The 24,712-nt window shown below is 40.5% G+C and overlaps 1 protein-coding gene across 7 annotated transcripts in view; it reads left to right on the forward strand.

Moving 5' to 3' along the window:
- Positions 1-24,712, forward strand: part of JSRP1 (junctional sarcoplasmic reticulum protein 1) — a 266,512-nt gene that overhangs the window by 236,273 nt on the left and 5,527 nt on the right. For all 7 annotated transcript variants that reach the window (XM_073596386.1, XM_073596432.1, XM_073596413.1 and 4 more), the window contains 2 exons: positions 1,967-2,125; positions 4,539-4,612. In XM_073596386.1, coding sequence (XP_073452487.1) covers positions 1,984-2,125; positions 4,539-4,612 — 216 coding nt within the window. In that variant the 5' untranslated portion in view covers positions 1,967-1,983. The remainder of the gene's footprint in view (positions 1-1,966; positions 2,126-4,538; positions 4,613-24,712) is intronic.

Below are 24,712 nucleotides of genomic sequence, written 5' to 3' on the forward strand. Positions count from 1 at the left end.
AATATCCCCCTTATAAAGTATGCGTACCAGATAATCTATAAAAAGAGCAAAGATAACAAAGTGCACTGTGCCTGCTACGTCCTCCAATTGGAAAAGTATATCAAGAGCGCTCACTGTGTGTAACTACAGCCACATGCTTCCTGATTCATCCTTGGTTGGTGGAGCGCATGCTTCACTTCTGGTGCGTCACATCCCTGATGTTTCGTCACTTCCTGGACTTCTTCTGAGGGCATGATTTAAAGTGATTTTAAAGTCTTTTTTTTTTTTTTTAGTTAAAGATAACAAACATCTCTTCTCGTGTCCCTCTTCGGTGCTTCTGGCCCCTCCCTCCTGCCAGGTGCCCCCACAGCAAGCAGCTTGCTATGGGGGCACCCGAGCCGAGCCACAGCCCGCCCCCTTTCTCTCCTTATTGGCTGGCTGACTGACAGCAGAAGGAGCCAATGGCACCGCACTGCTGTCTCAGCCAATGAGGAGGGGGAGTTCCGGGCAGCCGAGACACTCCTACAACATCACTGGATCGAGATGGACCTCAGATAAGTTTTAGGGGGGCTGCTGCACACAGAAGGCTTTTTATCTTAATGCATAGAACGCATTAGGATAAAAAAAAAACTTCTGCCTTCACAACCACTTTAAGAACTGTTATGCCAAATGGATAATAAACACTGATTTTTCTTTGTAAAAGTTTACATACTGCCAAATGTGTGACTATTTATAAAAAGGAGAATGGTCTCTCTGAGTGATACAAAAGACACTAGTATGCATTACTGCCCAATAAAAGTATTTTAAATGAATGCAGATTTTGTCAAGTACAACATCTTAGCTGGGAGAGAGCATTAAAAAGGCAGTTGATTGTACAGCACAGAGGAGAACCAGGGAAAAGCTGACCATAGATAATGAGGGAAAAAGAAAAGGCAGAACACAACAGATTGTGGGCCGAGGTGGAATACAGGAAGAAAGGGTTGTATTTTAAGAAGTATTAGAGAATGCTGTAAGGTACAGAGGTCAATGAAAGATTCAGCTCTGACAGGAATCAAGGGAGTGTGGATTAGTGTAATCAAGGGCAAAGATCTAGGGTTGATTAGCAGTATTGGCTCTGATAAGGACAGAGGGGAATTTTGAACTGTAATGCCACGTACACACAGTCGGATTTTCCAACAGGAAATGTTGGATATGAGTTTGTTGTCAGAAAGTCCGACCATGTGTATGCTCCATCGAATATTTGCTGTCGGACTTCCTACCAACAAATGTTTGATAGCAGGTTCTCAAATTTTCCACCAACAAAACTTTGTTGTCGAAAAGTCTGATCGTGTGTACACAGGTTCGTCGCACAAAAGCTCACGCATGCTTGGAATCAAGCAGGAGCCACACCGGCTATTGAACTTCCTTTTTCTCGGCTCTTCGTACGTCTTGTACGTCACCATGTTCTCACGTTCATAATTGTTGGCCAACATTTGTGTGACCGTGTGTATGCAAGACAAGTTGGGGCCAACAACCTTTGAACAAAAATCCACGGTTTTGTTGGCGGAAAGTCCGATCGTGTGTACGCGGCATTAGAGTGTTTTTTTTTTTTTTTTTTTTTAATTAAATTAAAGTAAATAAACATGGCAACCACATAGAAAAGCAACAACGAAGCCAACTCAAAACTACAATAAATTTTAAATTCGACTTAAACAAAAATCTAACAATTAGTACAAAGGCATTTTGTAATGTTAATGAAAATATTTTTGGTTCTCAGTTTAGGTGACTATTCACACTTGCGCGATTTTACACATGTAGGCCGACACACAACACTGCACGACAAGAGGATTACCATTATTTTCTATGTCACTTGCTGCTTTTCTTAATAGCACTGAGCCACAAGTTGACAATGACTCCTAGAGTATATGATTTAGCTATTTCTTTGTTTCTACCATGAAGGTATAAAGAAATATGAAGAATCATCTTTTGTTTTTCTCCTTTTAATAAGCCTAAAGAATTGCTACAATGAAACAGAAGCCTGAGCCCAAAAGTGTGGGACCCTTGAAAGATGAGGATTTTGTTCCCTGGAATGGGGTTACATTAAACAGATGTCTGGCCATTGCTGCCATTGCAGCCCTTCTGAGTGTTGGATTTCAAATTCTTCAAGGTAGGACTGTTTACTATGTCTTCCAATGGTGGCACAGGACTGTTAAAGATGCAGCTTGAAAAATATAAAAGGACAGTACAGATCTAATCTGTCTCTTTTTTATGAAAACTAGTGGAAAGCCTGCAGTGCTCATTCAGATGGATTTGTTTAAAGCAGTATTAAAAACAAAAATGTATTCAATTGCAGCTTTTTCACCCAGTGATCCAGCCAGTATATCTGTTATTTTTAACTTCCTTTAACAGACCGGGCTGGCCAGCAAAGGTGGCAGTTAGGAGGTAAAGGCAAACCTCTTAACACTGACAGGGGTGCTTACAATGGTTATCTTTTATTCACATATGTAAATCCTTTATCCAAGAAAAATAGAAAAAACTGTTGCTGTGACAGCTAAACAAGTGTTGGCTGAATTCAATTTGAATTTGTCCATCTAAATCTGCTAGTGCATCTACCATTACCCCCTTCCCAGATTGACAATGCTGCCATCCGAAGGTAACTCCTCCATCCAGGGTGGGGAGACCCTGAGACGGAAAGTATATTATTGGGGGGGGGGGGGCTTAAAAAAGAAGATAAATACAGTTAAAATCTTTAACCACTTAAGCTTTCAGGTGTCCAGATATTCCTGACAGTCTGACTACATCAACAAATTTGTTGTTTAAATGTAGGGATATAGCTGACCGCTGCACACTTTGGCTTTTGCTGTTCTCTGGTCTTCAGAACAAATATAATCTTCCAGCCTCTCCTTCCTAAAGCTATCTACAGATCTGACCCTATGCACAGTACCTTAGGAGAGATCTTGTTTTTGTTTTTGTTTAACTCCCTTTGAAAGAATATATGTAGAAGGTCCTTCTAGAAAAGCCTTGACCTCTAACATATATCAAAAGCTAGCTACTATAATAGTGGAACCATTTCCTAAACATTCGTACAAGCTGAAATTGGAAGCGTTCCTGGACAAGGAAACTTTCCATAGAAACCTGGCAGGCACTTTGTTTGCAGGCCCACAAAAAGCTCAATATGTAGGGGCTATAAGGAAAATACTTATAAAATACTGTTGTGGTAGTGTACTCCAGGGCTTCTTCACACTATCTATCCATCCCTCAGTTCCTAATATGTGCTTTAGATGCAACTTGGCAGTGGGATCTCTATTTCACATGCTCCAGAATGTTACCTTTTTTTGGGAAGAAGTCAATTTACTACTTTCCAAAGTAGTAGAAAGGTCTATTCCTTTTGAACTGCTAATGCATCTCCTGGGTCTCCCTGTTCGGGACCTAGGGAAGAATCTTACAAAATTGATGACACCTATTGTTTTGGCAGCTATATTTTTAATCACCGTGAGGTAGAAACATACATTCCCCCCAACAATTTGTGACTTAATACACCGTGTTAGAAAGGTGAGATCTATAGAATACCTTGCAGCAAGATTACGTAACATTCTAACAGTTTTATACCATTTGTGACATCTGGCACAATTATCTAACGACAAGTAGCTCCTAATAAGATTGGGTAGAAATACACTGTGAGTGTCTTCTCTCTCTTCTCCTTGGGTCTGTTACCCTGTCTCTTTAAAATGTTCCTTTTGTTCTTGTTACATCCTTTTCTTCTGCTAGTCTATTTGCTGCTCAAAAGTGGTATTCTATATTAATCCCTTAGCTGCTGTGTATTTACATACTACTGAACAGATTGAACTGTTTTGAGGGTATCGAAGTAGCTTTATAGCTACCCACCCCAACTGATATTTTTGTTGTACTAAATGCAGGTTTCTCAGGTCTTCCTCAGGGGATATTTATTGAGAGACAGAAGTAGATGTGTCACTGCGACTTGATGTTAAGCCAAAATAGGAAGACGGACACTGAGCTGCACACAGAGAAGCTGTCCGGGAAGAGCCCAGGGACAAGGCCAAAGGGCCAATCTAAGAAACCCAGGGTCTAGGGAAAGGCCGAGGGTGCCAAAAGAAACACAAGGTATTATCTCGTAGGGAGAGATGTGTCAGCGTGGCAAAACCATCCATTTATATATATATATATATATATATATATATATATATATATATATATATATATATATGGAAAAAAAATCAGTAGGTAAATAAGAGTTTAAGGGAAAGAAGGAGTTAAATTAGGGCGATTAGAGCAAAAAAAAAAGGGTTAAATAAAGACCAATTTAAAAAAAAATGTCCTATTCTTTGTTTTTGGGTTTAATACCACTTTTTCTAGGTGAAAACACTTGAGACTCCATTAATTGCTATGGAATATACATTGATCATAGCAAATACAGATCTGCATCATCTGATAGGAGGTGTCAGTAAAACAGTATGCATGTATATTCATCTACAATAGCCAGTAGAATAAAAACTGAAAAGAAAATTGTTGTTACTGTTATAACTAATACCATTGCTCTTATTTAATATTATGCAACCCAGAATCTGTTGACTCTGATGACCTGGCCGAACCAGAGAATGACATTTGGACTTCACCTGAGTCAAATGACCAGCAGGTAAAACTTAAGTCTGTATGGGGCATTGTCAAAACTGGAGCAGAAAGATTTTGGGTATGGCAGCCAATTAGCTCCTATCTTAACCTGTTCCAGATTTTTATTTATTTTTTGTTAATATCCGCTTTAGACTCAGTTACATATATACTATTCTTGTCGCTGGAACATAAACTCCTTCCCTTCTATTTCTGCTATGACTGGAAGACAGCAGTTACTATTTCCAGTGCATGGAGGGAGCAGCATTCTAGCCGTATTCTTTGGTACATAATTATTTACAGTTTATGCTTAGATTACCCCACTAGAATTATTCATACAATTTGGCAATTATATGTATTGGATGTATTGGAAGCTCCTTTTTACAAGTACCATCAATGCAATCAATTTGTAAAACCTCTCTTGAGATGGAAAGAGAGGCTCAATTTTCACTATCCATAAACTTCCTCCTCCTGATGTCTCCTCCAAGGGCTCAATGATTCAGTAAGACTTTTAACCTTTTACCAGTGAATCATCACAAATGTCAAAACATTAACCTCCCTGGCGGTATGATTATTTCAGATTTTTGATGCTGAAAGCGGTATAATTGTTTTGCAAGAAAATTTGGTGTTTTTTATTGTAGGCCTGTAATTCTTAGGAATAACTCACATAAATCTGTCCAAACAAGAGTCTAGTAGACATCCCGGGTATGATAAAGTTTCAAACACAAAATCATAAATTATAATAAATAACTATAAATAATTATAACAAATAATAATATAATTATAATAAAAATTATTCAATAATGTAATCAAATCAAAAACACTGAAATTTGCTCAGTTGCAGAATTGTCGCTGTCATTACTTAGAGTGTTTGATGACGGATTTCCCCACAAATCACTATCACTCAGTTCTGCAAGTGATTCTAATTTATTATCGCTGTTTTCTAGCTGCTCTAAAACCACTTTTGATGTAAAGGGACAATTTTGGTTGCTATGGACAATCTCCAGTTTCCAGGCAGAAAGAACAGTATTTATAATATAAAACTGCATGCATGAACAAAGACAGCAAGTTCATCCTATGAAAACTATGGCTGCTTTCATAGACACAATGGAGAAGTGAGTGTACAGCCGTGGCCAAAAGTTTTGAGAATGACACAAATATTAACTTTCACAAAGTCTGCTGCCTGTTTTTATGATGGCAATTTGCATATACTCCAGAATGTTATGAAGAGTGATCAGATGAATTGCAATTAATTGCAAAGTCTCTCTTTGCAATGAAAATGAACTTAATCCCATAAAAAACATTTCCACTGCATTTGTGAAGAAGGCTTCAATGCGCCCAAGAAAGTGCAGAAAGCGCCAGAACTGTCTCCTACAGTTGATTCCACTGTGGGATCGGGGCACCACCAGTGCAGAGCTTACTGAGGAATGGCAGCAGGCAGGTGTGAGTACATCTGCAAACACAGTGAGGAGAAGACTTTTGGATGGGGCCTAGTGTCAATAAGGGCAGCAAAGAAGCCACTTCTCTCCAGGAAAAACATCAGGGACAGACTGATATTTTGCAAAAGGTACAGGGATTGGACTGCTGAGGGCTGGGGTAAAGTCATTTTCTTTGATGAATCCCCTTTCCAATTGTTTGGGGCATCTGGAAAAAAACTTATCCGGAGAAGAAAAGGTGAACGCTACCATCAGTCCTGTGTCATGCCAACAGTAAAGCATCCTAAGACCATTCATGTGTGGGGTTGCTTCTCAGCCAAGGGAGTGGGCTCACTCACAATTTTGCCTAAGAACGCAGCCTTGAATAAAGAAGGGTACAAAAACATCCTCCAAGAGCAACTTTTCCCAACCATCCAAGAAAAGTTTGGTGATTAAACAGTGCCTTTTCCGGCATGATGGAGCATCTTGCCATAAGGCAAAAGTGATAACTAAGTGGCTTGGCAAACAAAACATTGAAAACATTGAAATTTTGGGTCCATGGCCAGTTAACTCTCCAGACCTTAATCCCATTGAGAACTTCTGGTCAATCCTCAAAAGGCGGATGAACAAAACAAGGACCCCAAGAATTCTGACAAACTCCAAGCATTGATTATATGCAAGAATGGGCTGCCATCAGTTAGGATGTGGCCCAGAAATTGATTGACAGCATGCCAGGGCGAATTGCATAGGTCTTGAAAAAGAACGGTCAACACTGCAAATATTGACTCTTTGCATAAACTTAAAGTGGTGTTCCGGCCGAAATTATACTTTTTAAATAAAAATACCCCTATAATACACAAGCTTAATGTATTCTAGTAAAGTTAGTCTGTAAACTAAGGTCTGTTTTGTTAGTTTATAACAGTAGTTTGTTATTTTATAAACTTACAGCAGGCCGTGGCCATCTTAAGTGTGGGCATCTGAAGCCAGACTGTATTTCTTCCTGGATCTCATCCTTGCAGATCTCGTACATGCTCAGTGCAGCTCAAGCAGTGTAATAGGTTTCAGGTCAGGTCCCATAGCAACGGCAGTGTCAGAGGAAGTTGCCGCCCCTTCCCAGGAGGCATTGCAAACAGGAAATGATGCTATGGGCCACGGCCAGGGAGGAGGAAGTGAAAAATGAATACAGCGGATATACAGTAGGTGCTGAGAAAAAAAAAAATTTAATATCCAATGCGTTTACAGTGCACAGTTTAGTGAGGGATGCTGAAGAGTTGTAAAAATGGGTGGAACTCCACTTTAATGTAATTGTCAATACAAGCCTTTGACATTTATGAAATGCTTGTAATTATACTTTAGTATATGATGGTAACATCTGACAAAAAGATCTAAAAGCACTGAAGCAGCAGACTTTGTGAAAATGAACCACTTCAATACTGGGCACTTATACACCTTCCTGCCCAGACCAATTTTCAGCTTTCATCGCTGTCGCACTTTGAATGACAATTGTGTAGTCATGCTACACTGTACCCAAACTAAATTTTAGTTTGGGTTTTTAGCTTTCTTTTGGTGGTATTTTATCACCTCAGGGATTTTTATTTTCTGCTAAACAAATAAAAAAAAGACCGAAAATATTGAAAAAAAAAAGTTTTTTTTTTTTTTTGTTTCTGTTACAAAACTTTGTAAATAAGTGTTTTCTGCTTCACTGATAGGGCTGCACTGATGGGCACTGATAAGGCGGCACTGATTGGCACAGATGAGGTGGCACTGATGGGCACTAATATGCGGCACTGATATGCAGCACTGATGGGTACACATAGGTGGCACTGAAAGGCAGCACTGGGCACTGAAAGGTGGCACTGATAGGCGGCACTAATGTACACTAATGGATGGTACTGATGGGCATCATTGATTGGCAGGCATTATTGTTTGGCACTGATTGGCATCCATTGTAGGCACTGATTGGCATCCCTGGTGGCCATGGGTGACATACTTGGTGGTGACTAGTGGTGGGCATCCCTGGTGGTCCTGGTGGCGTCCTTGGTGGTCCAGTGTGGGCATCCGCGGGGGGGCTGCGCTGATAATCAATCAGCACAGACCCCCCCGTCAGAGGAGCAGCCGATCGGCTCTCCTCTACTCACGTCTGTCAGACGCGAGTGAGGAAAAGCCAATCAACGGCTCTTCCTGTTTACATCGTGATCAGCCGTAATTGGACACAGCTGATCATGTGGTAAAGAGCCTCCGTCAGAGACTCTTTACCTAGATCGGAGTTGCAGTGTGTCAGACTGACACACCGCAACAACGATCGCCGTGATGCGCGTCCCCGGCGGCTTGTTATCCTGAAAGACGTCATATGACGTCCAGTCAGGATAACACAACCACTTTGCCGCTGTCTTTTTGCTATATGTCAGGGCGGCGAGTGGTTAATATTTGTGTTATTCTCAAAACTTTTGGCCACGGCTGCAGACAGAAAGGGTTCAGAAAATGTTATTCACAGTGTTACCAGGTGAAAAGAAAGGAAAAAAATAAAACAAATGCAGCCACCAGGATTGATAAGCGGTAATATATTACGCTTTTGTTTTTTTGGTTTAGTTACACTTAATCCTTTATATAATAATATTATAAAGTACAGTCTTATTGTTATTGTTCCTTTCCTAGTGTGTGCAGACATTGCCCTTTGATTTGATTGCCACATTAAAATTGATGGATGTTTTTTTTTTTTGTAGGATTTTCTCATGAGATTTTAACCACTTCAATACTGGGCACTTTTACCCTCTTCCTGCCCAGGCCAATTTTCAGTGCTGTCACACTTTGAATGAGAATTGTGCGGTCATGCAACACTGTACCTAAATAACATTTTTTTCACACAAATAGTGCTTTCTTTTGGTGGTATTTATTCTATTTTTTTTGAGGTCTGAAAACACCAGGACAGTACAATTATCCCCCAAATAACCCCCTTTTGGAAAGTAGACAGTCCAAGGCATTTATTAAGATTCATGGCAAGTTTTTTGAGGTTGTAAATTCTTTTTGTCACAATTTTTTTGAAAATGAAGAAATTAAAAGAAAACATTTTTTTTTTGTTATACATGCAGTCACCATTGCAGTGCAGCATTATCATATAACGGGTGTGGCGGTGATCAGGGACACTGACTGGTGACAGTATGTAAAAACAAAAACCATTTTAATCATTTCTTTTTCATATTTTTTTTTTTTTTTACATTTTTTTTTTATTGTTTTTTTTTTGTGTTTTGTTTTTTACACACTGCAACCAGAGCAATACAGTGTTACCATAGTAACACTGTACTACTCTGGGGACGTGATCAGAATTTTTTTTTCACACATTACGATTTATACCAGTGAATTTGACTGGTATATGCAACCATTTTAGTGCATGAAACTGATTCATTCAGTGTGGGTTGTTGTGATTAGCTGTGATTGACATGGGCTGTGATTGGCCCTGTCTGTACCATGTGATCACTGTGAACAATCACAGCTAGCAACAAAATTGTACACAATGGAAGCCATCCATTGTTTACAATTATCATGTGATCTGCTGTGATTGGTCACGGTGGTCACATGGTAACTACAGCGGACCGGTACACCGATCAGTCATCAGCTGTGTCCGATGGCGTTGCATAGCTGCCCCATCCAGGAGAACATCATACGATGTCCAGTCGTCCACCCAGATTGACGAAAGTCCTGCCCAGCTGTCATTGTGCTATAGGCTGGGCAGGAACTGGTTAAAGAGGAACTAAACCCTACTATCCTTTGTGGCCAAGGAAGCTGCCATTTTAGCCTTTGTTTGATCTGCAGTTGCCATAGTACTTCACATGTGATCAGTTATGACACCAGCCATTTGTTGGCAGTTCAAGAGAGCTATCAGTTATAAGTCACAGGATGCCTTGTATGTAACTGTTTTGGCAAACAAATAATAATAATAATAATAATTAATCGAGAAATCAGACAGGATTTTTGGGTGTGATCTCTTAGCAAATTACACACCAGGCTTAAATAAAACAAATCTCTTTATTAACCGCTTCCGTACCAGCCACCGCAGTTATACTGCGGCAGGTTGGTTCCCCTGCGTGAGCCGTCGTAGCTGTATGTCAGCTCTTTAAGACGGCTCCAGCGGCGCACACCGCAACATGTCCCCGGAGCCGATGCGAGTGCCCGGCGGGAGCGATGACCGCCGGGCACCCGCGATTGCTCATTACAGAACGAGAATGGGGATGTGTATGTGTAAACACACAAATCCCGGTTCTCTCAGGGGAGATGATACAGATCGTGTGTTCATACTAAGTATGAACATCGATCTCTCTCTTCCCATAGTCAGTCCCATCCCCCCTACAATTAGAACACACATAGGGAACACAGTTAACCCCTTGATCGCCCCCTAGAGTTAACCCCTTCTCTGGCAGTGTCATTTATACAGTAATCAGTGCATTTTTATAGCACTGATCGCTATGTAATTGTCAGTGGTCCCAAAAATGGGTCCGATTTGTCCGCTGCAATATTGCAGTCCCGATAAAAATTGCAGATCACCGCCATTACTAGTAAAAAAAAAAAAATAATAATAAAATGCATAAATCTATTCCCTATTTTGTAGATGCTATAAGTTTTGCACAAACCAATCAATATACGCTTATTGCGATTTTTTTTTTTTTTTTTTTTTTACCAAAAATATGTAGAAGAATACATATCGGCCTAAACTGAAGAAAATTATTATTTTTTATTTAAATTTTGGATTATTATTATAGCAAAAAGTAAAAGATATTGGGGGTTATTTACTAAAGGCAAATCCACTTTGCACTTCTGCAAGTGCACTTGAAAGTGCACTGAAAGTGCACTTCAAAGTGCAGTCGTTGTAGATTTGAGAGGGAAATGCAAGGAAAATAAAAAACGGCATTTTAGCTTGCACATGATTGGATGATAAAATCAGCAGAGCTTCCCCTCATTTCAGATCTTCCCCTCAGATCTACAGCGACTGCACTTCCAAGTGCACTTGTAGTGCAAAGTGGATTTGCCTTTAGTAAATAACCCCCATTGTGTTTTGTTTTTTTTTTTTTTTTTTCAAAATTGTCGCTCTTTTGTTTATAGCGCAAAAAATAAAAACTGTAGAGATGATCAAATACCACCAAAAGAAAGCTCTATTTGTGGGAAAAAAAAGGACATCAATTTTGTTTTGGTACAGCGTCACACGACCGCGCAATTGTCAGCTAAAGCGGCGCAGTGCCGTATCGCAAAAAATGGCCTGGTCATTGAGCAGCCAAATCTTCCGGGGCTGAAGTGGTTAACACATATAATTACACATAGTTTATTTATTATTATTTATTTATTTCAGGTACTTATATAGCGCCGTCAATTTACGCAGCGCTTTACATATTCATTGTACATTCACATCAGTCCCTACCCTCAAGGAGCTTACAATCTAAGGTCCCTAACTCACATGCATACATACTAGGGCCAATTTAGACAGGATCCAATTAACCTACCAGCATGTCTTTGGAGTGTGGGAGGAAACCGGAGTACCCGGAGGAAACCCACGCAGGCACAGGGAGAACATGCAAACTCCAGGCAGGTAGTGTCATGGTTGGGATTCGAACCAGCGACACTTCTTACTGCTAGGTGAGAGTGCTACCCACTACACCACTGTGCTGCCCATATATATAGTTAAAATTTCCATATTAAAAACAACAATGTATAGCAGTATAGCACCTATCAAATACAACTTATTACCACCACACTCTACAGGGAAGATGTGTGATACCACGCCACGGAATATACAAGGCAGTGAATAAAGGTGTAATGAATAAGAAATACTGTAAGTGAAAAAAGAGAAATTGCTGCCCCTACATAATACTACCACCTAGATGGAGTAAAGGTAGGTTAATTGAGGAAGGTGTAGGTGTGGCGCTATTCCTCTTAAGGAGACCTGTTAAAGAGGCTAGAAGTGCAGTAAATGTAATTAGAAATTGAAAACGCTTCAGAATGTATTGAATATATGTAACAACAGAATCCTGTAATGGATGAATGCTGAAAATATTGCACTTACTGCAGGGCGCAGTTTTAAAACTTCTGATTAGGGTGATGAGTCCTTGTGTGTTGCACCCTCTGCAATGTGCAGAGCTGCAATAAAAGGGATGTGCTGAAAGTGTTACTACTTACTTACTAGTGCACCTTAACCACTTCAGCCCCGGAAGAATCTACCCCCTTCCTGACCAGAGCACTTTTTGCGATTCGGCACTGCATCGCTTTAACTGACAATTGCACGGTCGTGCGACGTGGCTCCCAAATAAAATTGACGTCCTTTTTTTCCCACAAATAGAGCTTTCTTTTGGTGGTATTTGATCACCTCTGCGGTTTTTATTTTTTGCGTTATAAACAAAAAAAAGCGACTTTTTTTTTTACTTTTTGCTATAAAAATGCACTGATTCCTGTGTAAATGACACTGGCAGTGAAGGGGTTAACCACTAGGGGGCGGGGAGGGGTTAAGTCAGTACTAGGGAGTGTTTTCTAACTTTAGGGGGGATGGGCTAGCTGTGACATGTCACTGATCTCTGCTCCCGATGACAGGGAGCTGTAATCAGTGACACTGTCACTAGGCAGAATGGGGAGATGCTTGTTTACATCAGCATCTCCCCGTTCGTCCTCTTCATGAGGCGATCGCGGGTATCCCCGCAGCGATTGAGTCCGCGGGACCCGCGACCCGACTCACGGAGCTCCCGGCCGGCGTGCGCGCAATGGCACGGCGGGAAATTCAATGGGACTTACAGGTACGCCCATTTGCCCAGCCGTGCCATTCTGCCAACGTACATCGGCGTGCGCTGGTCGGGAAGTGGTTAAGATGCTTTTAGGATGAGTAGAAAAAAAACATTCATTTAAAGTGATGGATACTAGTGTGTTGCACCCTCTGCAAAAAATGCAGGGGGCCAGAAAAAAAGTGAATAAAGACTAGTCCTAGTGCTAGTGACGTGTATGAAAGTAATGATCCTCTAATTTCATACACTAATTTGTTATTCCTTAAATATGTGAAAAGCCATGTTTATAAAAAATAAAATATAAATTTCAAGAAAATATCCAACTGTAAAAGAAAGATGTGCAAAAACAAGCTATAAATTTTAGTCTATTAACAAAATGATAAACAAAGTGACTTGTGCTCTCAAACGGTGTCCAGTGCTTTGCAAAGTTTATGCTGTTTACAGTAGTGTATTTAGGTTTTGTGCTGCCCTAGGCCTGACTAAACTCGTGCACCCCCTAATTTAAATATGACCCACCCCTTCCTGTCAAGGCCACACCCCTTGCTGTTTAAGCCTAAAAATTTCTAGTGGGGGCCTGGGGGGGGCGGCAAAGGATTGCCTTAATTTGCATAGATTTTCTCTCACTTCCTGTTTGGCTATGGGGCAGGAAGTGAAGGGTAAATCTCTGCAATGGGACAGGGATGGTAAAAAGTAAACTGACAGGGGTTATAACCCTCCCTTATTCTATCCAAAATGAAAAAAGTGTTGCCTATAGTTCTACTTTAACCACTTCAATACAGGGCACTTGTACACCTTCCTGCCCAGACCAATTTTCAGCTTTCAGCGCTCTCGCAGTTTAAATGACAATTGCGCGGTCATACAACACTGTACCCAAACTAAATTTTTTTTAGAATTTTCTTCCCACAAATAGAGCTTTCTTTTGGTGGTATTTGATCACCTCTGCAGTTTTTATTTTTTGCTAAACAAATAAAAAAGACCGAAAATTTTGAAAAAAATAAAAGTTTTGCTTTTCTTTCTGTTACAAATTTTTGTAAATAAGTAAGTTTTCTCCTTCACTGATGGGCACTGATAAGGCGGCACCGATGAGGTGGCACCAATGAGCGGTCACTGACGGGCACTGATATGCGGCACTGATGGGCACTGGTAGACCATACTAATGGGTGGCACTGATATACAGCACTGGGCATTGATAGGCGGCACTGATGGGCACTCATGGGTGGCACTGGTGGGCACTGATAGGCGACACTGGCACTGAAAGGCTGCAAAGATGGGTTCTAATGGATGGCACTGATAGGCGGCACTGATGGGCACTGATACACGGCACTGATAGGCATCCCTGGTGGCACTGGCAGTGGTAGGCATTGTGAGTGGGCACTGATTGTCAGCTGCCTGGGCACAGATTAGTATTTCCCTGAGGGTCTAGGGGGCATACCTGGTGGTCCATGTGGTGGTGGTCCTGGGTGGCTTCCCTGGTGGTCCTGGGTGGGATCCAAGGGGGGGCTGTACTGATAAACAATCAGCACAGACCCCCCCGTCAGGAGAGCAGCCAATCGACTCTCCTCTACTCGCGTCTGTCAGACTCGAGTGAGGAAAAGCCAATCAACGGCTCTTCCTGTTTACTTCGGACGTCAGGATATTAAGCCGCTGTGCGCCCCCGGCCCCCTGACGTCCAGTCAGGGTATTGAAACCACTTTGCAGCCGTCATTTTGCTTATATGGCGGGCGGCAAGTGGTTAACCACAAATTTCTGATAATTTTATGGAGAGGACTAAGAAGATACAACCATGCCAATGGTGCAGCAAAAAAACATAACACAAAATTAGAAGCGGCACCCCCCCCACAGTTGCGGAATGCCGGCCGCCAGCATACCAGAAGCAGTGTGGCCACTTTATGGGGGAGCTAGACTAATCTGCCTCTCAGCCCAGTCCGCCCCATAAAACTGGCGCTACACTAACAGTGTAGCGCAAGGCGGCAGGGACTCTGTCTGTGCTGCCCCCCTGCAAAGTGCTGCCCTAGGCCTGGGCCTTGTCGGCCTAGGCCAGTATACAGCATTGGCTGTTTGTAATCCTTTTTAGGTGACAGTAGTGCCGGTGATCTTATCCGTGTTCGTAATATGATTACACTCACCACCATTTTGGTGCAGATGTGATGCGATTTGAGCCATACAAAATGTATGGCTTAAATCGCACCGCACAGACTTCCCATGTGATGTGCACAGGAATGCGGTGTGATTCTTGTGCGAATCCCATGCAGTGTTACGCACACACTAGGGTGAACCCAGGCTCCATGTGTCATACTAGGGCACAAGGGACCACCACACCCATAAGGGCCACTGTTGGGGGAGGTGTAAAAGGTAACCATAAAGGTAATGCAATTGCTATGCAGGTAGATTAGCATAGACTTAAGTAGAGGATGTCCCTTTTTATAGATGTAGATACATAGTTACATAGTTACATAGTAGGTGAGGTTGAAAAAAGACACAAGTCCATCAAGTCCAACCTATGTATGTGATTATGTGTCAGTATTACATTACATATCCCTGTATGTTGCGGTCATTCAGGTGATTATCTAATAGTTTCTTGAAGCTATCAATGCTCCCCGCTGAGACCACCGCCTGTGGAAGGGAATTCCACATCCTTGCCACTCTTACAGTAAAGAACCCTCTACGTAGTTTAAGGTTAAACCTCTTTTCTTCTAATTGTAATGAGTGGCCACGAGTCTTATTAAACTCTCTTCTGCGAAAAAGTTTTATCCCTATTGTGGGGTCACCAGTACAGTATTTGTAAATTGAAATCATATCCCCTCTCAAGCGTCTCTTCTCCAGAGAGAATAAGTTCAGTGCTTGCAACCTTTCCTCATAACTAAGATCCTCCAGACCCTTTATTAGCTTTGTTGCCCTTCTTTGTACTCGCTCCATTTCCAGTACGTCCCTCCTGAGGACTGGTGCCCAGAACTGGACAGCATACTCCAGGTGCGGCCGGACCAGAGTCTTGTAGAGCGGGAGAATTATCGTTTTATCTCTGGAGTTGATCCCCCTTTTAATGCATGCCAATATTCTGTTTGCTTTATTAGCAGCAGCTTGGCATTGCATGCCATTGCTGAGCCTATCATCTACTAGGACCCCCAGGTCCTTTTCCATCCTAGATTCCCCCAGAGGTTCTCCCCCCAGTGTATAGATTGCATTCATATTTTTGCCACCCAAATGGATTATTTTACATTTTTCTACATTGAACCTCATTTGCCATGTAGTCGCCCACCCCATTAATTTGTTCAGGTCTTTTTGCAAGATTTCCACATCCTGCGGAGAAGTTATTGCCCTGCTTAGCTTAGTATCGTCTGCAAATACAGAGATTGAACTGTTTATCCCATCCTCCAGGTCGTTTATGAACAAATTAAATAGGATTGGTCCCAGCACAGAACCCTGGGGAACCCCACTACCCACCCCTGACCATTCTGAGTACTCCCCATTTATCACCACCCTCTGAACACGCCCTTGTAACCAGTTTTCAATCCATGTACTCACCCTATGGTCCATGCCAACGCACCTTATTTTGTACAGTAAACGTTTATGGGAAACTGTGTCAAATGCTTTTGCAAAATCCAGATACACCACATCTACGGGCCTTCCTTTATCTAGATGGCAACTCTCCTCCTTATAGAAGGTTAATAGATTGGTTTGGCAAGAACGATTCTTCATGAATCCATGCTGATTACTGCTAATGATATCATTCTTATTACTAAAATCTTGTATATAGTCCCTTATCATCCCCTCCAAGAGTTTACATACTATTGATGTTAGGCTAACTGGTCTGTAATTCCCAGGGATGTTTTTTGGGCCCTTTTTAAATATTGGTGCTACATTGGCTTTTCTCCAATCAGCTGGTACCATTCCAGTCAATAGACTGTCTGTAAAAATTAGGAACAACGGTCTGGCAATCACCTGACTGAGTTCCCTAAGTACCCTCGGATGCAAGCCATCTGGTCCCGGTGATTTATTAATGTTAAGTTTCTCAAGTCTAATTTTAATTCCGTCCTCTGTTAACCATGTAGGTGCTTCCTGTGTTGTGTCATGAGGATAAACACTGCAGTTTTGGTTACTGAAGCCCCCCGATTCACTCGTGAAGACTGAGGAGAAGAATAAATTCAATACCTTCCATACCTTGCCATCTCCCCATCCTTTGTAACCAGATGTCCTTCCTCATTCTTTATGGGGCCAATATGGTCTGTCCTCCCTTTTTTACTGTTTACATACTTAAAGAATTTCTTGGGATTTTTTTTGCTCTCCTCCGCTATGTGTCTTTCATGTTCTATCTTAGCCGTCCTAATTGCACCCTTACATTTCTTATTGCATTCTTTATAAATTCTGAATGCTGAGGATTATCCCTCAACCTTGTATTTTTTGAAGGCCTTCTCCTTTGCTTTTATATGCATTTTTACATTGGAGTTAAGCCATCCAGGATGTTTGTTCGCTCTTTTAAATTTATTACCCAATGGGATACATTGGCTAATGCCCTTATTTAATATGCTCTTAAAGCAAACCCATCTCTCCTCCGTATTGTATGTTCCTAATATTTTATCCCAATTTATGCCTTTAATCTTTCAATTCAAACATTCCCCTAGAAAAGTCTATTCCTAGCCAGCATGGAAATGTAGACATATTATGGTCCCTGTGGAGAGGCTGCCGCCATTTTACCCAGTGACGTTATAGGATCATTTTTATTTTCTGGAGGCATGCTTGAATCAAAATTCTAGATCTATAAGGGGACATACGCTACTTAACCACTTAAAGACCGCCCACCACATATATACTGCAGCAGGGCGGATCTATTGCGCGAAACAATGTACCTATACCTTGCTTCATGCAATAGATACTGTGGGCGAACGCACGCACCTGCCCGCTGCACGGAAGTGGGAGCCAGTCAGCGGGTCCAGTGGACCCAATGTCCGCCGGCCAGCCACAAACGCTTCACAGAGAGGTAGAACGGGGATCTGCCTATGTAGACAAGGCAGATGCCTGTTCTGACAGGGAACGTATACAGAGATCTTCTGTTCCTAGTAATCAGGAACAGCGATCTCTGTGTTCTTTCTGTCAGTCCTTCCCCCACAGTTAGAAAACACTTGCAGGGAACACACTTAACCCTTTGATCGCCCCATGATGTTAACCCCTTCCCTGCCAGTGTCATTTATACAGTGATCAGTGCATTTTTTTAGCACTGATCACTGTATTGGTGTCACTGGTCCCCAAAAACTTAGGGTCAGGTTTGTTCGCCGCAATGTCGCAGTCCCGCTAAAAATCGCTGATCGCTGTCATTACTAGTAAAAACAATTTTAAAAATTTTTAATTACATAAATGTATCCAATAGTTTGTAGACACTATAACTTTTGCGCAAACCAATCAATATACGCTTATTGGGATGTTTTTTACCAAAAATATGTAGAAGAATACTGTACATATTGGCCTAAATTGATGAAGAAATTTTGTTTTTTTACATTTTTTTTGTGGATATGTATTATTGCAGAAAGTAAAAAAAAAATATATATATATATATATATATATATATATATATATATATATATATATATATATATATTTTTTTTTTTTTTTTACAAAATTGTCGGTCTGTTTTTGTTTATAGCGCAAAACATAAACGCAGAGGTGATCAAATGCCCCCAAAATAAAGCTCTATTTGTGGGGAAAAAAAAGGACATCAATTTTATTTGGGTACAGCGTCGCACGCCCGCGCAATTGTCAGTTAAAATAACGCAGTGCCGTATCGTAAAAAACATCCTGGTCATTAACCACTTCAATACAGGGCACTTCCCCCCTTCCTGCCCAGGACAATTTTCAGCTTTCAGCGTTGTCGCACTTTGAATGACAATTGCGCGGTCATGCAACACTGTACCCATAAATTTTTATCATTTTCTTCCCACAAATAGAGCTTTCTTTTGGTGGTATTTGGACACTGCTGGGTTTTTTATTTTTTGCTAAACAAACTAAAAAAGACCGACATTTTTGAAAAAAAAAAAACGTTTTTCTTTGTTTCTGTTATGAAATGTTGTTTTCTCCTTCCTGACAGGCACTGATGAGGCTGCACTAATAGGCACTAATATGTAGAATTGATGGGCACTGATGGGCACCAATAGATTGCACTGATAGGCGGCACTGGTAGGCACTAATAGGCGGCACTGATGGGCACTAATAGTGGGCACTGATAGTTAGCACTGATGAGGCACTAACAGGCATTACTAATAGGCACTGACAGGCGTTCCTGATGGCACTGATAGGCGATTTGGGTGGGCACTCAGTGGGATTTGGGTGTGTACTGATTGGCATTGTGGTGGGCACCTCTGATGGGGGCTGCGCTGATAATCAATGTGCTATCATTGCCCCCCGACAGGAGACCTGCCGATCGGCTCACCCTGTCAGCGTAAACCAAGGAGAGCTGATTACCGGAACTTCCTGGATCACGCTGTGATCGGTTACAGCTGATCATGTGGTAAAGAGCCTCCATCAGAGGCTCTTTACCACGATCGGAGATGTGGTCTGTCAGAGTGACGCAACCACACCACCGATCGCCGCGCTGCATGTCCCCGTGGGAGCGAGCTGGCTTGTTTTCCTGCTGGACGTCATATGACGCCCAGCCAGGATAACTGAACCACTTCCCGGCCATCATTCTGCTATAGGGCGAGCAGGAAGTGGATTGGGGGTAAATCCTTCCGGGGCTGAAGTGGTTAAAGCAATATTAAATTCAAAAGCAAACATTTTATTATATTGCAGCTTACCATTTCTTAGATGTAATGGCTACATTTGCTTTGTATTTTAGGCTTTCTTTCTATTTTCATTTGGTGATCCAGCTAGTAAATCTATTGTTTTTCAAAAGAACAACTATCTTCCAGATGTATCAGTTTACCAGGATGAGATAAACTATTTAACACTTGCAAGGGGGCTTACAATGATCAGCTTCTATTTATTCATGTACACCCTTTATCCTAAAAGGAAAAAAAATGTTTGCTGTAACTGATTAAAAAGTGTGAGTTGGAGTTTGGCTTCAATTTTTTAGTGTAATAACATGTGCTAGTACATTTAACACTACCCCCCCCCCCCCTTCCTCCCCCTGACTGACAATGTTGCTGTCTCATGTAACCCCCCTCCGTGACAATAGACAGACTACAGCCAAAGAAAAAAAATAAAAAAACTAATGCAGCCATCACATCTAATGATTTGTAAGCTATAATATATTACATTTTTGCGTTAAATACCGCAGAAAGTCCCATGTTAATTCAACTACATGGAAATTATATTGTCTTTAAGGTTGCCTTTTACACCTCACCTGCTGGTGGCACTTAGGAATGTGGTGGTCCCTTGCATCCTATACTGACACATGGAGTCTTAAACTATCAATAAGCAATATAACAATTACCTTTTTTACCCTACTCCTGAAGAAGCAATATGTGAAACATCTTGAGTAGGTCCTAGAGATGTAAACTTTCTGGAAATTTTAAAGCCGTGGGAAAACAAATTTTTTTGTCTATTTACGGGAAAAAATGCAATTTTCTGAAAATGTTTTAACAAATTCCGTGTTGAGTAGTTTTACAAATTGAAAGTCATTTTGTTACACTGGGAAGGTGAAATGGAGTGTATATAAAAGTATTATGCTTGAAATAAAAGTACAGTGGTGGGCAGGAGGCGGAGCCTAGCAGAGCAGACATGCATTGTTAGAGCTCCACACCACTGAGGAGAGAAGAGAAGGACAAAGCGGAGCCTGCAGGCTCAAAAGGTATCCATTTGAACCTTTTTTGCCCCAGGGAACAAACTGTGAAAGTTTGGGCAGGAAATATGGTACTGGGAGGAAACCGTGGCAGAAATAAAAATCACCTCACAAAGAGCTCACAGGCACTCACTGCAGCTGAAGCAGCTCCAGTCACCTCACAAGATACAGCATCAGGGCGCTCTCACAGACAGAAAATGTCACAGCAAGACTCTCCATTTGAGTCAGATACAGAACAAATCCTCTCACAAACTTCTCCACAAGCCTCCTCAGTATCCCCAGTAATATTATTACAATTTGAAAAGATGCTTCATAAGGCTTTAAAACAAACCTCAGACCAAATAACAAAAAGCCTAACCAAAGAAATAAGAGAGCTGGGAAACCGCACCGCAGCCTTAGAAATAAAAATGGATGAAATTGAAATTACAACCCAAGAAAATATAACAGAATTGGAACAATTAAAAAAAGAGAATTTAATACTTCAAACTAAGCTCGAAGATTACGAAAATAGAGCCAGACGTTCAAACTTGCGCATAAGGGGAATACCTGAAACTGTGACAGACCTGCAATCTACTATTACTGCTCTATTACAAGAACTAAAGCCAGATATCCCTATTGAACGTTTAGAACTGGACAGAGTACACAGAGCCCTCACAGCCAAAAAGAAAGATGGACCCCCACGTGATATAATCACAAAATTTCATTATTACAGAACGAAAGAACAAATACTAATTGCTGCAAGAGAAAAAAAGGAACTTAATTTTCAAGGACACAATTATCAAATTTTTGCTGACCTATCCCAACTTACTATTACTAAAAGACGATCCATGAAACCCCAACTAATGGAACTGCAACGCCACAACATTATGTATCAATGGGGCTTCCCCTTTTCAGTCAGATTTAACTACCAAGGTACAATTTACAGAAGCAGATCAGCAGATGAACTACAACAAACCCTTTTAAAATTAAATCTGACAGAACCCACAAGCAGCAACACTCCCACACCCAGAAGAATGGCGTCATCTTCACCTTCAGGCAGCACCCAGAAAATTTCAGAACAAAATGGGAATCATCATTCTCACAAAAGAGGTCGTTATGCCACATCATCCATGGACCAAGAAGATTCAATGGACTGACATCCTAATTCCTGATATCTCTTCATTTATTATACTAAGAGATGGTTCTCTATAAAAAAACCTATATTTATAACTGAATGTAACTGCATTCTGATAGTCACACACTGTGTGGGATCATGTTACATTCCAGTTATATTTCTTATTACTTCTGATTCATATAGCCTTAGAATATATAAGTGAAATAAGGAAATTCTTGTTCAGTTATATATTATCAGGTAATAACAATAGATTTATTACTTTTTAGGACAAATATGTTCAATAATCCAGAAGTAATGGAAGCTTTTTCTTTCTTTTCTTAAAACAAATATATTATTACCTAACTAGTTCCTAGAATTATGTTTTTGTTTATTCTAATCTGAAGCAATACAACCTCAATTTTATGAATTAACATATCTAAACAGTTACATATGAATAAAATATGTAATTGTTTACTCTAAAAGGGTTAAAATCCCAAAATAACTCAAACTATCTTCATCAATACCAAAGTTATTAACAGTACCTTTCTAACTGAATTATTTAGCCTAGGGCAAGACTAACCATATACAACCACCCTGGAATAAATAATTTCAACAAAAACTATATTCTGCACTCCAATTAATGAAACATCATTTTGATGTCTTTTGACATAGCACTTCTCTCCTGTAAGCGGAAGATCCATGTACCCCCATTAGCCCTCCTCATTCTCCCAACCATATTATGTGGGAGTGTGACGAAGGCACTTATTCCCCTGAGAGAGATATTTATTCTCTTTCACGGGTAAATTGTGATTACTTGCAAAAAATAATTTATACAATGTATCATCTAATCTCATATGTTTTTTGTTTACTCTTTACTCCAGAATTCACTGGTTTCTTTTCTATCTATTCATCTCTTCAGTCCACACAGGTTGATCTGCGCAGTCAGCTCTGCATAACAAAAAGTAAGTCAAAACTATTTGATCTATTGCCATGGCACCACTGAATATACTTTCCCTGAATGTTCAGGGAATAAATGTCCCTCAAAAAAGGACCAAAGCCTTCCGTACTTTCCATAACAAGAAGGCTCACATAGTATGCCTCCAAGAAACACACTTCACCAAAGATTCTACTCCAAAATATATTTCTCCTTTTTATCAACAAATTTACACGGCTTCTGCCTGTACCAAGCAAAGGGGAACTCTAATTGCATTTCACCGATCCACACCATTCACCTTATCATCAGAAATTAAAGACCCAGAAGGTAGATACCTGATACTCATGGGTTATATAATGGATACAGCAATCACAGTGATTTCCTACTACGCTCCTAACAAACAACCTACACCATTCCTCTCACATATATTACAAGTGATTAATACACACAAAATAGGAACAGTGATAATGTGTGGGGATTCGAACCAGGTCCTCCTCCCATTTCTAGATAAATCACCTTTTACACCATCCAAAATAACCTCTAGATTACCTTTTTCTCAACTTCTTTCCAAATACAATCTGGTAGATTCATGGAGAGAAAGTAACCCAATGAAAAAGAAATTCACTTATTTCTCGCACCCTCATCAAACCTTCACCAGAATAGATCATATTTTTCTAACAATAGGAATGATACCAGAAATTATTGCATCAGATATAATTCCGATTCCGTGGTCTGACCATAATGCAGTATACACTATTATAGCCTCAGCCATACCAAAAGCGCATGACCCAACGTGGTACTTACCGGACATAATGCTCAAACACCCACTACATCAGATGGCCATTGAACAAGCTTTAAAGGAATACATATCAATTAATAATACAACAGACATCTCCCCAATAACACTGTGGGAAGCTCATAAGCCTGTCTTGCGTGGTACAATACAAAGACAAATGGCACTATTTAAACGGGAACGCAAAAATCTAGCAAAAAAACTAGAACTCAATTTTAATGCAGCCTACATATCATTTCAAGATAATCCATCTCAGAGTACAAAATCTCATCTGGAAAAATCTAGATTGGAATACGATCTATTTCTCACTGAGTCAGTTGATAAATCCCTCAAACGCTCCAAACACAATTTCTACATGAATACAAACAAACCAGGTACATATTTGGCTCGGGCATTAAATTCAACTAACAAATCTTTCAAACCAATACGTTTGAAATTATCAAAAAATGTTTACACTTGTAATCCAGTTAAAATAGTCCATAAATTTCACTCACATCTCGCAACTTTATACAAGACAAACAATGAATTTAATCCTACAGAAGCTGAATCCTTCTTCTCAAAAATAACCTTACCTGAGTTATCTCAGAATCAAAAAAGCAGTTTGGATGAGCCTATAACTATAGATGAAGTTGCTAACGCCATAAAAGACCTAAAACTTAACAAAAGACCAGGCCCAGACGGCTACTCGGCTTTATACTATAAAACATTCTCAGAAATACTCTCTCCCATTCTCACTGAAACTTTTAACAAACTTCTAGATGGACATTCTTTTCGGCAAGAAACACTAATGGCAATTGTTTGTATGATCCCAAAACCCCTTTCTGATGATACTTCCTGTGTGAATTATCGGCCTATCTCTCTGTTAAACCTCGATATTAAATTATTAGCAAAAATAATAGCAAAACGCCTCAATAGCATTATAGGAAAATTAATACATAGAGATCAAGTAGGCTTCATGCCAAATAGACAGGCAGGCGATAATATACGCAGGGCAGTGTTATTGGCACATATTGCTAAAAAACGGAAAATCCCTTTATGTTTTCTATCTCTCGATATTAAGAGGGCATTTGACACAGTATCCTGGCAATATATGCAATATTCATTACAAAAATGGGGTTTTGGACCCCACTTTTTAACATGGATCAAAGCATTATATAATAAACCCAAAGCCTATATAAAATATGCTGGATACAAATCTGAAGCCTTTAATATCGAAAGAGGTACCCGACAGGGTTGCCCATTATCTCCCTTATTATTTGCCCTTATACTCGAACCCATGGCCCAATACATCAGAACAAACCAAACTATAACTGGCATTGAAGTAGGAGGTATTACACACAAATTATGTATATTTGCAGACGATATATTAC

This window comes from Aquarana catesbeiana, linkage group LG01, assembly GCF_042186555.1.
Source record: "Aquarana catesbeiana isolate 2022-GZ linkage group LG01, ASM4218655v1, whole genome shotgun sequence".
NCBI lineage: Eukaryota > Metazoa > Chordata > Amphibia > Anura > Ranidae > Aquarana > Aquarana catesbeiana.